This window comes from Globicephala melas, chromosome 11 (genome assembly GCF_963455315.2).
Source record: "Globicephala melas chromosome 11, mGloMel1.2, whole genome shotgun sequence".
NCBI classification, from domain to species: Eukaryota; Metazoa; Chordata; class Mammalia; order Artiodactyla; family Delphinidae; genus Globicephala; species Globicephala melas.
The window spans coordinates 60,583,233-60,598,295 of NC_083324.2; the positions used below are offsets into that span (position 1 = coordinate 60,583,233).

At 36.2% G+C, this 15,063-nt stretch overlaps 1 protein-coding gene across 1 annotated transcript in view; it reads left to right on the forward strand.

The window, feature by feature from the left end:
* Positions 1-869: 869 nt before the first annotated feature.
* Positions 870-15,063, forward strand: part of BMP5 (bone morphogenetic protein 5) — a 118,244-nt gene continuing 104,050 nt past the window's right edge. The window contains exon 1 of the mRNA XM_030840979.2: positions 870-2,082. Within this exon, the coding sequence (XP_030696839.1) occupies positions 1,593-2,082 (490 nt within the window). The 5' untranslated portion in view covers positions 870-1,592. The remainder of the gene's footprint in view (positions 2,083-15,063) is intronic.

Here is a 15,063-nt window from a genome sequence, read left to right on the forward strand (position 1 = left end):
CGGATTAAGTATGGTATTTTAGAAAGGTGTGCACTTTCCCCATTATACCCATCAGATTTTAAAAACACAAATTTCAGTCTGCATGTAGTCATGAAGAATATTTGACTTGTGTTTATTTGCATGGGTCAAGGCAAATCAAAGTACTGAGTACAACTTATGGGAAATATCTAATTTGTAAGTCAGTTTACATTTCAACTGAAATGACTTGAAAGTTGAGAATCATGACACCATTATCTTAGGCTATTTTTATTTCAAATGCACCGAGTTAACAAGAGAAATATGAATACACTTTTCTGCTTAAAATTTTGATGTTTAAAGATCATTATACCTGGGCTATCTCATCACCATTATGGAATTATTATAACTACTGCTTTGGGAGCTAGAATATATTTTCTGGTGGTGAATTCTCTACTGTATTTTATTCTAAAGAGATCTGGCTGTCATTAACAACAAATTAACCTCAATTTATGACGCTTCCTTTTATTTTTCAAGAAGTAAGCTTTAATAACTTATAAAAACTAGAAATAATCCCAAATACAGAACGGAGACATCTCATGCTAATTCAGCCACAACCTGAGACTTAATATAGAAGTGTATTAAATGTGTACTATTAAAAGAAAGATCTGAAAGGGTCCTCTATAAAATTGGTGACCAAATTTCCAGTCTGCCGCTTGAAAACTGGCTTTTTCCCCCGCAGAACTTATATGCTCCATGCATCACTGTGCTGTGTCAGATGCGTGCCTATAAAATTGCGAAAATGAAGTCTTTTCTGGTAGCAAAGGGGTTAAGTTCTTTTTGCTTTACCAGTTTCAAATTACAATGAGAAGCCTCTTCTTTCCCAGCAGGGTTGTGCTTACATTACTCTTTAGATCTCCCTTGAAGAGGGCTGGTATATTTGTGTCTGCTGGAGGTGGAATTAACAGTAAGAAGGAGAAAGAGAGTGAAGGGACTTTCAGGAAGGTTTGCAAGTAAATTCAGGAAAACACATTGACTTGAATAGTACAACCTTGAGTCTTGTTTTACACTAAGACGACACAAAAGATGTTAAAGTTATCACCAAGCTGCCGGACAAATATATATTCCAACACCAAGGTGCAGATCAGCATAGATCTGTGATTCAGAAGTCAGGATTTGTCTTGGAAAGAGCTCAAGGGTTGAGAAGAACTCAAGAGCAAGTGAAGATCACTTTGGGAACTACAGTTTATTAGAAGATCAACTTCCGTTCATTCAAATACCAAAGGCCTGATTATCATATATTGATATAGGAATGCATAGGTCATCTGATCAAATAATATTAGCCGTCTTCTGCTCTATCCATGCAGCAAAAACTCTTAACAACTGTGGATAACTGGAAATCTGAGTTTCAGCTTTCTTAGAAATAACTACTCTTGACATATTCCAATATATTAAAAATAGGGCAGGAAAATCAATGAGGATGTGTGTTCAGAAATGTCACTGTCATGAAGAATAGGTAAATTTGTTTTTCAGCTACTGGGGAAATATACCTCCTAAGAACTTAGATTTTTTTGTTTTTGTTTTTGGTAAGAGGACAAGAACGACTAAAAAATATCAACTTTTGCTTTTGGACAAAAATGCATCTGACTGTATTTTTATTTAGGGGTATTGTGGGTTTCCTCTGGAGCTGCTGGGTTCTAGTGGGTTCTGCGAAAGGAAGTTTGGGAGACAATCATGTTCACTCCAGTTTTATTTATAGACGACTACGGAACCACGAAAGACGGGAAATACAGAGGGAAATTCTTTCTATCTTGGGTTTGCCTCACAGACCCAGACCATTTTCACCTGGAAAACAAGCTTCCTCTGCACCTCTCTTTATGCTGGACCTGTACAACGCCATGGCCAGTGAGGAGAACCCCGAGGAGCCGGAGTACTCTGTGAGGGCATCCCTGGCAGCAGAGACCAGGGGAGCCAGGAAGGGCTCCCCAGCCTCTCCCAATGGGTACCCTCGCCGCATCCAGTTGTCTCGAACGACTCCCCTGACCACCCAGAGTCCTCCTCTAGCCAGCCTACATGATGCCAACTTTCTGAATGATGCTGACATGGTCATGAGCTTTGTCAATTTAGGTATGTTGTTCGTTTATTTGTTAATCTATGTTATTGCGAAGTGGACGTTTTCCTAATGGTAAAGTAGCTGCCTGGTAGGTGGTCATGTTTATATATAGTCATTTTCTATAACTCTCCTCTCCAGCTTCTGTTTCCTTTCTTTCATTGACATAAAATAAGATTTTGCCTTAGGCAACAAAGTCATATGTATATATATATTTAATATAAAAAGCTAAAATTAAACACATCGTTTGGGTAAATTTGGGTCTTTTCACATCTTGTTAAAATTTCAACTTTGCTTAAATGTATGAATAAACAGGCAATAGTTTAAAAAAAGGAGAATTTATGAGGATAGCTAAGCTATAGGCAAAATAATAGTCATAGTAATAATAATAATGATGATGATGATGCAAGTATTTACAGATGGAAAAGTAAAAGTGACATTCTGGACCATTTTTTGGTTAGTAATTTAAAAGGCATATAAGTGTAATTTATATGCCACTTAAGAACTCTCATTTTAGTGAGGAAACTACTGTGAAAATATTGATGTGAAATTAATTAAGTTTAAATAATATTGTAAAAGATTACTATCAAAGACTTTCAGGGATAGATTCTGAAATCCTGTGAAAAATATTTTGGAAAAGAAGTTTCAATCTAACATTTTTTAACTGTAATGATTAAAATATATTATACTTCTTTGACTTTTTTCAGAGGCAAGAGAAATGTAAAACATGCTATGATGCTTTACCTATACAGAACTTTCCTTGTCATTTAAGATAAAAAAATTTCAATTGAAAAATTCTTTAATTAACAGGATGGTTAGAGAATAATTTTAAAAATTATGTTTTAGTGCTGATACTGACGATACCTAGAAAATTGATATTGACAATATCAAATGATAAGTTAGTGCCCAGTATTTCATCTTGCAATAATATTAAAGAGTCACCACTTTAAAATGATTTTACAGGGGCTGTAATTTTCTTTAAATTTTTTAGTAGTGACTGAAGGTGAAAATTTACTATCTTTAAACATTCAAAAAAAAACCACATAGAGTGTATTTATTTTTGAAGACAAAACTTAATCAATAAATTTAATCAATTTTAATGTTATAACTTTTAAAACTTTATTTTAAAAGTGCAATCTACTTGGACTTAAAATTGACGTTTTATTACACACCTAATTTAAAACTTCCTCAAATAATATCTCAAAAAATAGTCTTTGAAAAGTCAGATAGCAACAAATCTTAATAACACATGATGCTTTTATAATATGTGTTGCTTAATATGCCCTGATCATTTGCTCTGAGCAATCCTAGCAGGAAGGATAAGGTGCCTAATAAATCATATGTTTCACGTTACAGGAGACAAAGCTCTCATTATAAGTTTTAGTAAGTCATCATTGGTTGCCTTAATCGGGTGTCATGGGGGCCTTTTCTTCTACATGTAATTAACAGGTTCCTTTGGAACTTTCAAGCCATTAAAATATATCTTAATTCTAAATTAGTTTGCTTTTTCTTCATGAGTGGCATGCAAATGTGACTCATGGTATGTTTGAATTTGTAGCAATTTCTCAAGCTTATTCATTAATTTAAGTAAGTTTTAATATTTTCATAGAAAAAATGCAATTTAGCATGATTTACATATTCATAAAATAAATCACTGAAAAAATCAGTTCAGGTCATCTAAAATCTGACAGGAAAGAATGTGTTATGTTATGTACTTTATAAAACAATAGCTCAGTCATGAATCTTTTCTAATAATATATTAAAATTGAATACTTTGATCATTCACAAGAGAGTGTATTTGTTTTTTCAGAAAGGAATGAAGTATGATTTTTGAACCCGTGCACCATTGATTTTTATAAATCTACATAGAATAAGAAAGCCAAAACCAATAATAAAGAGTTTTATTCAAGGACTTTTAGGACCATTTTTGTCATTAAAGAATACTTATATTTTTAAATCAGTAGACTTTTGATTATTTGTTTGGATTATAATAACAAAGCAGTTTATTAACTATACCATGAAATATAATTATTCATTTTACACTAGAGAAACAATACTGAATATAAGCTTCAGAAAATTTTTATTTATTTATATATTCTTATCATGCTTAACTTGCTGAGTAGTGATTTATCTTCAATAATAGACCGTATTGTTTTCTCCTTATTTAATAATTCCAAACGAAATGTCTCACATGAAATTACTGACAAATTGATTGTGATACTAAGTGAGTTTTTCCTAGTAGTCTCTGAGGAAAATTGACCCACAGTTTTATTTTATGATCTTTAGACCATGCCTTCTAATACGTCCAAAGCTTATAGTCAATCACTACTTAGTAAAAAGCTTTAACTTCTATATTTCTTCCATAATAAAATAGGTCAAAGTATACTTAGAAAAGGTAAGAGTGTAATATCATTATTAACGGTGCTAAGAATTTCAGTGCTTCTTACTGTAAAATTCATTAACCAATATTATCGTAAACTTTTTTCACTTTCTGTAAGACTCAAGAGGATTTTATTTTATTTTTTTAGTATCTTAAAAGATATGTATATAGTAGAGATTGAGGGCAAATGATCAAATTAGCAAGAGGCAAGGGATTTGTACTGAGGAAGTCACCTGATATTTAAAAATGTGAAAAGAATCTGTTGACATTTCCCATAACAAGTTGAATTATATAAAATGGATCTAGTAGCATCCTTGTTATTAATGCCTGCTGTGTCATTTTCAAGTCAAATAATGGATTTTCTACAATTATCTTGTCATTCAGAAAGACATTTTTTCCAATATAAGTTTTACTCACCAAGAACAATTAAATTTAATTCAAACTCTGAATCATAATTAAAAAAATATCTATTTTTTAAAATTTCAGATGAGATTAGTTTTATGTTCATAAGCATAAAATAGAGTAGAATTTACTAGAAGAAAAAACAAAATGTGAATAAATGGCCTCAAGGCCAATGTAAACAACTAAATATGAAACCAAACACATTATTCTGACCTTTAAATTATTTTAGTATTTGTTCACTTTGAAGAAACAAATATTAATTATTAATTGTGTGAAGAGAAACTTTCCACCTTATTTTATTCATTATTCTTAGGCCAACTTTTGTCAGTCTCATAGTCTATAGCTTTTACAGATTGACTTCTCTGCTTTCTCTCTAAAACTAATGAATATCAGTGGAATTTTGCTTAGTCAATTCCACACTATTTAGTTAGTAACAAAAATATCTTTCTGGTAAATTTTTTCTTTTTCAAAAATGTTAAGGGTTAGTTTATATATCAAATACCTTTGCAAATTAAAAGAATGATTAGGTAAGTTGCTTGCAACATTTAAGCATATCTCTAGTTTACATAAACAAGTAGTGTATTTTTAAGATCTTTTAGTTAGAAACCAATTTGATTACTTGGTGATCATAAAATTAAAATGACATAACATTGTAGATGTTTTAGAGGAAATTACAAAAATCAGTCAACATAGGAAATTCACTTTTGTATTATTCTTTGTCAACATGTATTTCCCTGATAAAGAGCTCCGGGTTTATTAATGGGCTTTGATCAGTTGGTTTGGAGTCAAATACTCAGATACAGTTCAAGAATGTATATTCATTCTCAAGCATAAAAGTATAAAAATGTGATGCTTACATTTTTTCATGTTTCATGACAACATATTTAACACGTTAAGGTATGAAATAGAAAAAAATGCTTAAACCCTTCTCCCCTATTTCCCCAAATCATTAAACTCCCTTGGTATTGGAAGAAAAAAAAATGCTTATGCCCTCAGTTGACAGCTTTGAAAGACATCTTTGATATTTATTGTTGGTTTTGGCTGACTCAAGTGCCCAGTGGAGAGGAATTTATACACAGATCTACCTAAAGATGCCTATCTATGTAGTCTCTCCAACAGGGTTATTAACACTTGTGTAACGTAAACACACCTATAAACACACACACAAATTTTTTTTTGAGGAAAGGGGGATGGGATGGAAGGAAAGATGATCTAAAACCATTATAGTACATATTCATGGATTATGCCTGGAATCACAAATGGTAATACTGGGTAAAACAATCATTCTTTACAACTTTTCACTTTTGAAGAGAAAAGAAGTCACTGAGGGTGGAGACTTTTTTCTCTCTTCTTCATCAACCCTTGGCATTCATGAATGCACCCCAGGGGGATTCTCGTTCTTCTCTAAAGCTATGTCCTTGCTGATTGATGGGCATGGCTGCAGAGATAGTTATAATCATAGTTTAAATAGAAGTTTTTTGCACGTTTGAACGGTCACTCACAAATCGCTAGTTTTAGAAGTTTAATCAGAAGTCATGGCCGGAGAGAAGAAGGTATGATAACACCTGTAGAAGGGCTTGGGGCTGCTCACCCACCATCTCCAGCTCCTTCCCTTTCATTCTTCCATTTTTGCAATATCACCTCTCTCTCTCCTCCCCACCTCCTGCCCCTCCCATTTGTTGGCCTTTCCTCTGTAGTTTTAGGGCCTCTCCAGCTTCAGGCTTTCTTGGCATCCCTCTCCTGACTGCCCCCACCCTTCCTGGGGTCTGCCTTTGGTCCTTGTTTCTTCGTGGCTAAAGGCTTAGATGAGCTGAAAATCAATTCGTCACAGCTCCATCATTGAGGTACAGTCTCCTGTTTTCTCTCCGTTGAGAAGGAAAAGGTTATGATGGGCCCATTGCAGCCTCCACCCATCAGGAGAAAAGCTCCCCAGGGCATCAGAACCTCTCTGGCTGTTGCATCCCCTTTAACTGTTTCTCTACCATGCCTTTCATCTTCGCCTCCTCACCTCTCCCCCAGGATCCCATGGACTGAATTTAATTGTTTTTGCCATTCTTATTTTATAACAGTATTAAAATTTAAAAGGGGAAATTCAAGGGCAAGTTAAAAAAAAAGGGAAAAACGCACCACTGAACAAAAATAACGCTAATCAAAAATGCGATCCATTTTTGGTTTATAAAACCCATTGGCTAATAGAATTTTTATGGAATACTCGTGGCACGTCTGTAAAGAAATGAGGATTTCCTTTGTTAAGTTGAAGAGAGATGTTGAGAGGGCATAAAGAGATCAAGAGTAACGGTTGGAGACAGAGAACAATGAGGATGAGATGGAGAGAGTAAAAGTATTTTTTAAAGCCCTGGAAAGGAGGAAAATGAATGGAATGAGTGTTAGGGGCCGTCTCTGGGCCTTGCAGGTGGAGGCTGTGGGGAAACCCTCTGTCTACCTCATCCTGACACTGCTGCTAGTACCACATCCCCAGCCACATCGGCTCCAGGGGGAAATCCTTTCATCCTTCTGGACTGAAACACCAAAGCGGGGCAAAGAGAGGGGGCGCTCTCAGTGTGTGTGTACAAGGAGCACACAGACGGGCTACTCACATTTACAGTCATAAATAACGTAGTAACTCAGCTTGAAAAAAACATAGGTTAAAGGAAGAGGCTTCCCTGATGCAGAGAGGGGCTGAGATCAGAGGAGCCACTGAAAGGCTGGGAGGGAAACAATGCATCCCTTGTTCTAGGGAATATTTATGAGTGCTTCTTTGCACCTTCAGTTCATATTTTATTGGCTGGGCTGTGGGGTTTCCCCATTTGCTCATCTCTTAAAATAATACCCTTGGCTAAGATATCCTTTAAAATACACCAGTCAGCCCTGACAACTGGCTCATTTATTTGGGGGGAGAAGGAAGCTGTTGTGATGTTGATGTCTAACGGGAATGTTTAAGATCCAGTCATGGAGCTTAAAATTATGACAGTGTGATAAAAATCATAGTGGGAGTATTCACCTGCCTTTTTTGGAGATGTTTACAAGAATCTATTCAACTAAGTAGTAACCCCAGGTTTGTACGAGTCTTATCTAAACGGCTGTGATAAAATGATAATCTAATAAGGTAGAAACAAAATCTGTTAAAGTGTACAATGTTTAAAACAAGCAAAAAATGTCATTTGTAGATTTGCAAGAAGGTTCTTTAGCGGTTTTGGGAGAAAAGGAAATAACAACAAACCTTCATAACCAAAGAAAGTACATATCTACACTTGGAAGGCAGTGAATTACATACACATTATACAAAACATAGAAACCCAGACCTTGTGTAATGTTAAATTGTTTGATTGGTATAGAAATGAAACAAAGGTTTAATTATTTAATAATTATTTTATAATTTCTAAGATGATGAAGATCCTTGCCTTTACGATGATGTGTCCTTTCATTTTACTTTTCATAAACAATGGAGTCTTGGGGCTTGCCTTACAAAAACAACCCTGCATTTTAGAAATAAATACATCTAATTATATTATCTCTTACATATTGTGTTTATTTAACTTCTTTCTGGAAGTAAATAACAATTTTATTGTTCTTGTGGTTTAACAGCTTTCCTTAAGTTGTTTGCAATAAAGAAAATAGTTTAAAGAGGTTAGATGCAAATCTCACTTAGATTTTATGCAGGCCTATGAAACATGTCAACATCAAAAGATTTATTAACATTTACAGACCCCTTCAGCTATGCTGTCCTGATATGAGAAATTCAATATTATTTGTTGCACACAGATTTCCTGACCTCAGTGAAACTTTGCTATTAGCCTTCCTATAGAGGGAGAGGCAGTCTATTTTCAGAATTCTGAGTCCATGGCATATTACTGCTCAAACGGCTTTAAGATTTAATTATAAATGAAACCTAATTGCAGAGTAGCATAGAAGAAGCCAGCATGCCTGGATTAGGATCCCATAGTCTACACTTTCTTGCAGGGTGACCTTGGGCAAGTTACATCTCACTGTGCCTCTCATTCCTTGCCTAAGAAGTGCTGCTGATAATAATACCACCTTCCTCCTTGGGTACTGAGAGGATTAAATGAGTTAATCACATACAATTTTAAGAAGAGTATTTGGAACCTAGTGAGACCTCACGAAATGGCCATTATTGTTACTGGAATTTCATTTGTAGCCAACATCTGTACCACATTTGCAGGAGCAGCTAAGTAATTCGCGGAGCCCAATGTAAAATGGAAACATGGGGCCACTTGTTTAAGAGTTATCAAGAATTCCAAGATGGTGGCAGCAGGGTATTAGACCCGATGCGGGACCCTCTTGAGTACATATTTGATGACATGTTACACTAGCAGGAATCAAGCCCTAGTCATCCTTTTCTTATCCCTAGTGGAAAGAGACAACATGCACAAAGTGCATCATTTGAGGAGAGTTTAATTAATGTTATAATATTTCTAATGTTGTAGGTGGGGTTTTCTGGAAAAACTGGAGATAATGCAGAATGTGGAAAAGCAGGGGAGCCTTCTTTCATGACTCCTAGGATGGAACGGGAGCAGAAACAGTTACCAGAAAGCTTAGAGGAGGACTGTAGAGGGAAGGCACCCTGACGGGAACAGTGGCCTTTGTGAGAACGATGCCAGACAACCAACCCCTATGGACTCAGCAGGGAGGGAGGTCAAGCAGTAAATACCCAGACCTTACTTTTCTGCTGCCTTTCCCATTGGCTGATCTTCACTGAAAGCCAAGGGCCGTGGAGCCCATTGGATCAGCTCCTGAAAAGTCAGCCTCTCCATGTAGAGAGCTGAGCAGAGAAACAGGGAGAGTGTATATTGAGACATCAACTGAAGATATTGGGGACAACTGGATAAATGCATATTGAATGTTTAGTCAACAGGAGTTCTAGAATCACTTCAATTTCAGTGCAAGTTACTGATAGGTATGTTAATCCTTGTCCTGGTCAATTTATTGCAAAATTTAAGAGATAATCATAATATAGTGTGAGAACTAATTATGTCACAAGTTGGTGAAGTGGCAAAAACAGGCATGGCATGCTGAAAAAAAATTCTTAAATTGTATCTGGATCAGTAATTTCACATGATATATTAAAACTGTTTTAGAGGAAACTGAAACTAGAAACAAAAGCCACAATACAAACAGCAGACTACCATTGCCAATCACAAAACTCAGTAAAGAAAGCGCTAGAATATACGCAGACTCATAGGGCAAATATAAAGGGCAATATGTGTTTTCAATCTCTAGGCCTGTTGATTCTCAATTCTATGTCATTCTTCCTGAAACGACCTGTGACTGTGTGTTAAAGTTTTGTGAATTCTGAGTGGAACCATATAAAATTCTCCACAGTGCATGTTGCAGGTAAAATTCATTTCAGGAGGAGGCAAATTCGGATGATTGTCTTTCCTCTTTGTTACCTTTCCTCTCCCCTAGCAGAGTTCCTGTGACTCACAGATGCGGAATTTCATGGGGGAGCAGGTGTGTCTGCTGTTTAGTTCTCATAAATAACCAACCTCTAAGCCTCGAGGCCAGAGCCATTCCCCTACCCTTTAATCCCAGAGGAGCTTTGAGTAGAACAGCTTCTTTCCAGTATAAACTGTTCCCCTTCAAAGCTTTGAAGGATGGAAATTTTAACCTGCTTTTACTTCTATAATTATCAAAAGCAGAGGAAGGGTGAGTTCGACTTGGAAATTATGTAGGCTCCTCTGCAAATAACTTTGATGCAGACATTGAAGACTCATTTAGTGAGGAAGAGGTGAAGGTCATCAATTCTATAAGCCTTATGGTTAATATTTTGTAGATGTTTTCTTTGCTCAGAGTGAGGAGGGGTTATTTGGTTCTCTAACCCTCTCAGGAGGGTTTAAGTGTAAGCGTTTTGGAGTCACACTGTTTCGAAAATCAGCTTTGCATTAACACCTGCATATCTTTGAAGAAACTAGTTCACTTCGTGGGACTATTCCCTCAACTGTAAAGTGGAGATCATAATGCAGAATTGTAGTTAGGACTTAATAAGGCAAGGGTATAAGTCTTTGAGCCGACATGAGCAAAGGATGCAATTAACGATCCCTATTGCTATTATAATTCCTTCTACTAGAGGGATATCCATGCTGTTCTAATGTTTCAGTTGGTGTTCTACGCCCAGTCCACCAGACATTGTCAGATAATTTTCTATCTGAAACTGTGGAACATTATGCACATGACTTTTGCTCCATCCAAAAGAAAATGAACTTGAATTTCAGGGACTCTGTCTTCAAATTGGTCAGTTGATGGGATCTGCTCCCTCCTTGGGGTGTCCAAGGAAAGGTCAGTTCATGACTGAGCCTTTGGGTAACTGTGGGGCTTCCCTGTGATCACCTGAAGGCAACACTTTCTGTGAGTTGCTGCTGAAAGGTGCTTTTCAGTTACTTTTTGTCCCTTTCCTAGAACGAACCCAACATTCTACTTTAGTTCCAGATATTACCTTGCTTGTTATGGAGAAGGGGAAACTGATGGCAGGCCAAAGTGATAATATAGAATTAGAAAACATGTGGGGGTGAAGGCTGGGCATTCTCTAAAAGACCCTTTTGAAAGACAGGAAGAAAAAATCTTGAGTTCGAAAGCTTATTTTCAGAAGCCAACTTGTGTTTTTCTTTAGTTTTAATTTTGCAAAAAGTTGATTCATGATGAAAATATTGGTGAATAAACTCCTGAACTCTAAAAGAGGAAAGCCATTCTGTTCAAATAATCATTCAATCCTGGCACTTTTAGTGTTGTCTGTTAATCAGATCATGTTTGAATTTATGATTTTCTAATTTGTAGCTGTTCTCATTACTATTTGTATTATTATTATCATTTTGTTTCTATTTCAAACAATTCAGCCTTAAGCATTTTGACTTTCCTAGACTATTTCTTTGGGTGTTTCTTTTGTTTTTCAGATGACAGTCAGATCCTTTTATTAATTTTCCTGAATTGCTTCTTGTTATAATATTTTAAAGCAAGATGGGAATTTATGAGTTTTATCCAAAAAGTCACACAAAAGGCCATGCATGAACTGTGGACCTCTGTTGATTACAGTATACATATTATAAAGTCATCACATAGACTTATGATATTTCCTAATATGTTGAGTGGGAAAATATGGATTTATTGTTTTTTCATTATTTGATAACATGCTAAAGATAAGTCATTACGATGCTCTTTGCTAAAGTTTTCATTGTGGTGAGTGAAGTTCTTAAACTAAAATATGGATTCCAAAATTTATTGACATGTTCAAATCAACAATTAGGATTTTTTTGTTCCATACTGCCATATCAAAAACAGTTAGCATTTTATAGTTATTTACTTGGAGGGAGAATTTATCAGAATTAAGCAAGCTGTTTATCATTGGTTTTTTTGTGTGTGTATGTGGTACATTTAAAGTATATGACATTGTCACATAATTTTAAATGATAGTATAGTTGTAGCAACAATGACAACAATTAAGTATAATTCCTGTGCTGGGAACTGGACTAAGTGATTTACACGCATTATTTTAGTTAATCTGTGTCTCAGTTTTATGGGTAAATATTTTTCTGTTCCCATTTATTGGTGTGAAAATTGAGACTCATCAGAGGTTAAATAACTAACAAAGGTCACCAACCTGGTAAATGGCAGAATCAGTACTAGGACCACGATCTGTCTGGCTATACTTTTTTTTGTTCTTTGTCAGTACTCTTTAGCTTAGGTAACCTACTTTTGAAATATATAGATAGCAGTGCAACTTCTAACAACAATAATCATCGTTTTCACTTTTCTACATCACTTTAGCATACAGCACTCAGGGAAGTGGATATGACCCCACAATACACATCTGTGAGCACTGGAGATCTGACAGGTCATTCATTCAGTCATTGGGCAAATGGAACTGACTACCTACTATTGGGTCAGGCACTGTGGAAAGACTCTGCCTGTCCCACTGCCAAGATCACAGGGCAAGAGGAACCAGGTCCAGGCCCAGAGTTCTTGATTCTTGTGCCAGAATTCTTTTGCTCAGTGTCACCAACTTTCAAGAAATCACACAAAAATTCCAGCACCAAGTAAAAAGAAAAGCACTAACAAGCATTATCTAAAAGAATGTGTTGCTTTGTTGTTGAAATAACCAGGCAGAATTAATCTCTTGTGTGCAGAGAAAATAGTTTTCAAACCTAAATTACTTTAAAGACAATTAAAAAAAAAGAGCTTCTTACCAGCAAACAGAACCTAAGGAAGCCTGTTAGTCCAAAAAGCATAAGGCAGAGGTAGAACCAATCTTCAGCAAAGCTTAGGGACTCTGAAACCTGCTGTGTAGCGGGTAGAACTTTACCAATAGGAGATATTTCCCCTAAAATCACCTAGTGATTTTAGGGGAAATATCTCAAAAGAAGGTTCACATTTTACACTGCATGCTTACTGCATGTTCCAGACCTAAGTGTGGCTTAAACATTCATTATTTATTTGTGCTGTACTTAGGAAATAGGGGTAAAGGTCATACAATTTTTCAACTTTAAGTTATTTGATCTGTCTAAATTTTGACCCCAGACCCTAACTTACTTCTTAATTTGTGTGCTAACAAGCTTGTGTTCAGTGTCTCCTTTGTCACTGTAGACACTGCACATGATGTGGATTCAGGATATAATGAGTCATTGAAGACACATTTTATCATGTAGGGAATAACAGAGAATTCCAAGAATTGGTATACAGATCTCTTGGATACATGTCTTTGAATCTACTCAGGATCCTGAGCATTAGACCATTATTACTTCAACTTGATTGTTGAGAAACATTGACAAATATTTTACCACTGTTTTACTCTTTACCAACAATCTGCTGTGACAATGAAATGAACTTATACAGCAAAATGTGGATCTAAGTCTCCTGGGGCTCCATGCCCCTGACTGGTGTTTACCTGTGAGTTCATATCAACAAACACCAGGTCATCAAAATGAAATGATAAAAGAAGCCCTTAAGATTTATAATGATTTCTGCTCTACTGAAATTCACTGTCTTCCACAGCTAACACTTATTTGGTGCTTATAAATTACCAGACAGAGTGCTAATAGCATTTCAAGTGCTAACATTTAATTCCCACAAAATTACCCTATTTTACAGATGAGGAAACTGAGATCCAGAGATGTTAAGGCATTGGTCCGAAGTACTACATCTTGTAAGAGGAGGAACTGGATTCAGAATCTAAGCTGCTCCCTGCTGTACTGTGTTGCCTTTGTAGATGCTGTTGGGAAGACTGTTGGTTGGGACATGGTTTGAATTCTATCAAGTTCTACATATTTTTCCAACACTTCCCATATTGGATTTGGAATATTTTTACTTCATTAGTAATGCTTTACATTTTAGGGAAAAAAAATTTCTAGTGATGAACTTACCAAGAGTGTTATCCCTGGAGTTGGACTCCTCCAGGCCTTCTTCTGAACTGGGATGTTTTGGCCTTCTGAAGGAGGCAAATCCTCATAATACTCACAAGGCAGAGGGAGGCAAGCATTTTGAAGACACCAGTGATACTGACCTTTGTGCCATGCAACCAGCTGGCCAGTAATGAGGAATGGAAAGGGGATTTGTGTTGATTCCCACCTTCCAAAGACAGACTTGGGATGAACAGGAGTAACGTTTGGCAAACTAGAAAAGAGGTAGAATTTCAAAGTTGCAAACAGTAACAGGCCTCAAAAACAATGGTTGGAGGTTGGAATTAAAAATCATGAGTTCATTTGGATGCCGGAAAACTATCAAAGTGCTGGCCAGTGTAGGAGGACACATAACAGGGCTGCCCTGCACCTAAGGAAGAGTGCCTTGTCACAGCTTTTCTGACCCAATCCTGGACTGGTCAGTGAATGTCATGAGATACCTACTAGAATAGAAGTTTGGGCTACAGGACCATCTACCTACAAGTGAGGAAATTCCTGCTGCTGCAGATGGGAACTCTGGCAGCTAGCCTCTGCTCCATCCTGCTAGTTGTGGCTGAAGTCTCCTCTGTATGCTATATAACTGAACACGCCACACTGAATGCATATCTCTTGATCTGTAGCAGCTACAGCCCTAATCTCTTGCACGTGTAAAGTGAGTGCCTTTCACATAACTCACTCATTGCCCCTATCTCACACCAAAGTTAAATCTATTATTTCTGCTTCTTACGTATTTTATAAATTATAAGCTAAGACCTTGGGATAATTAATTTTTTTTCCAAGAGAAAGTATTTCTGGGATGAAGTGTTTGAGGG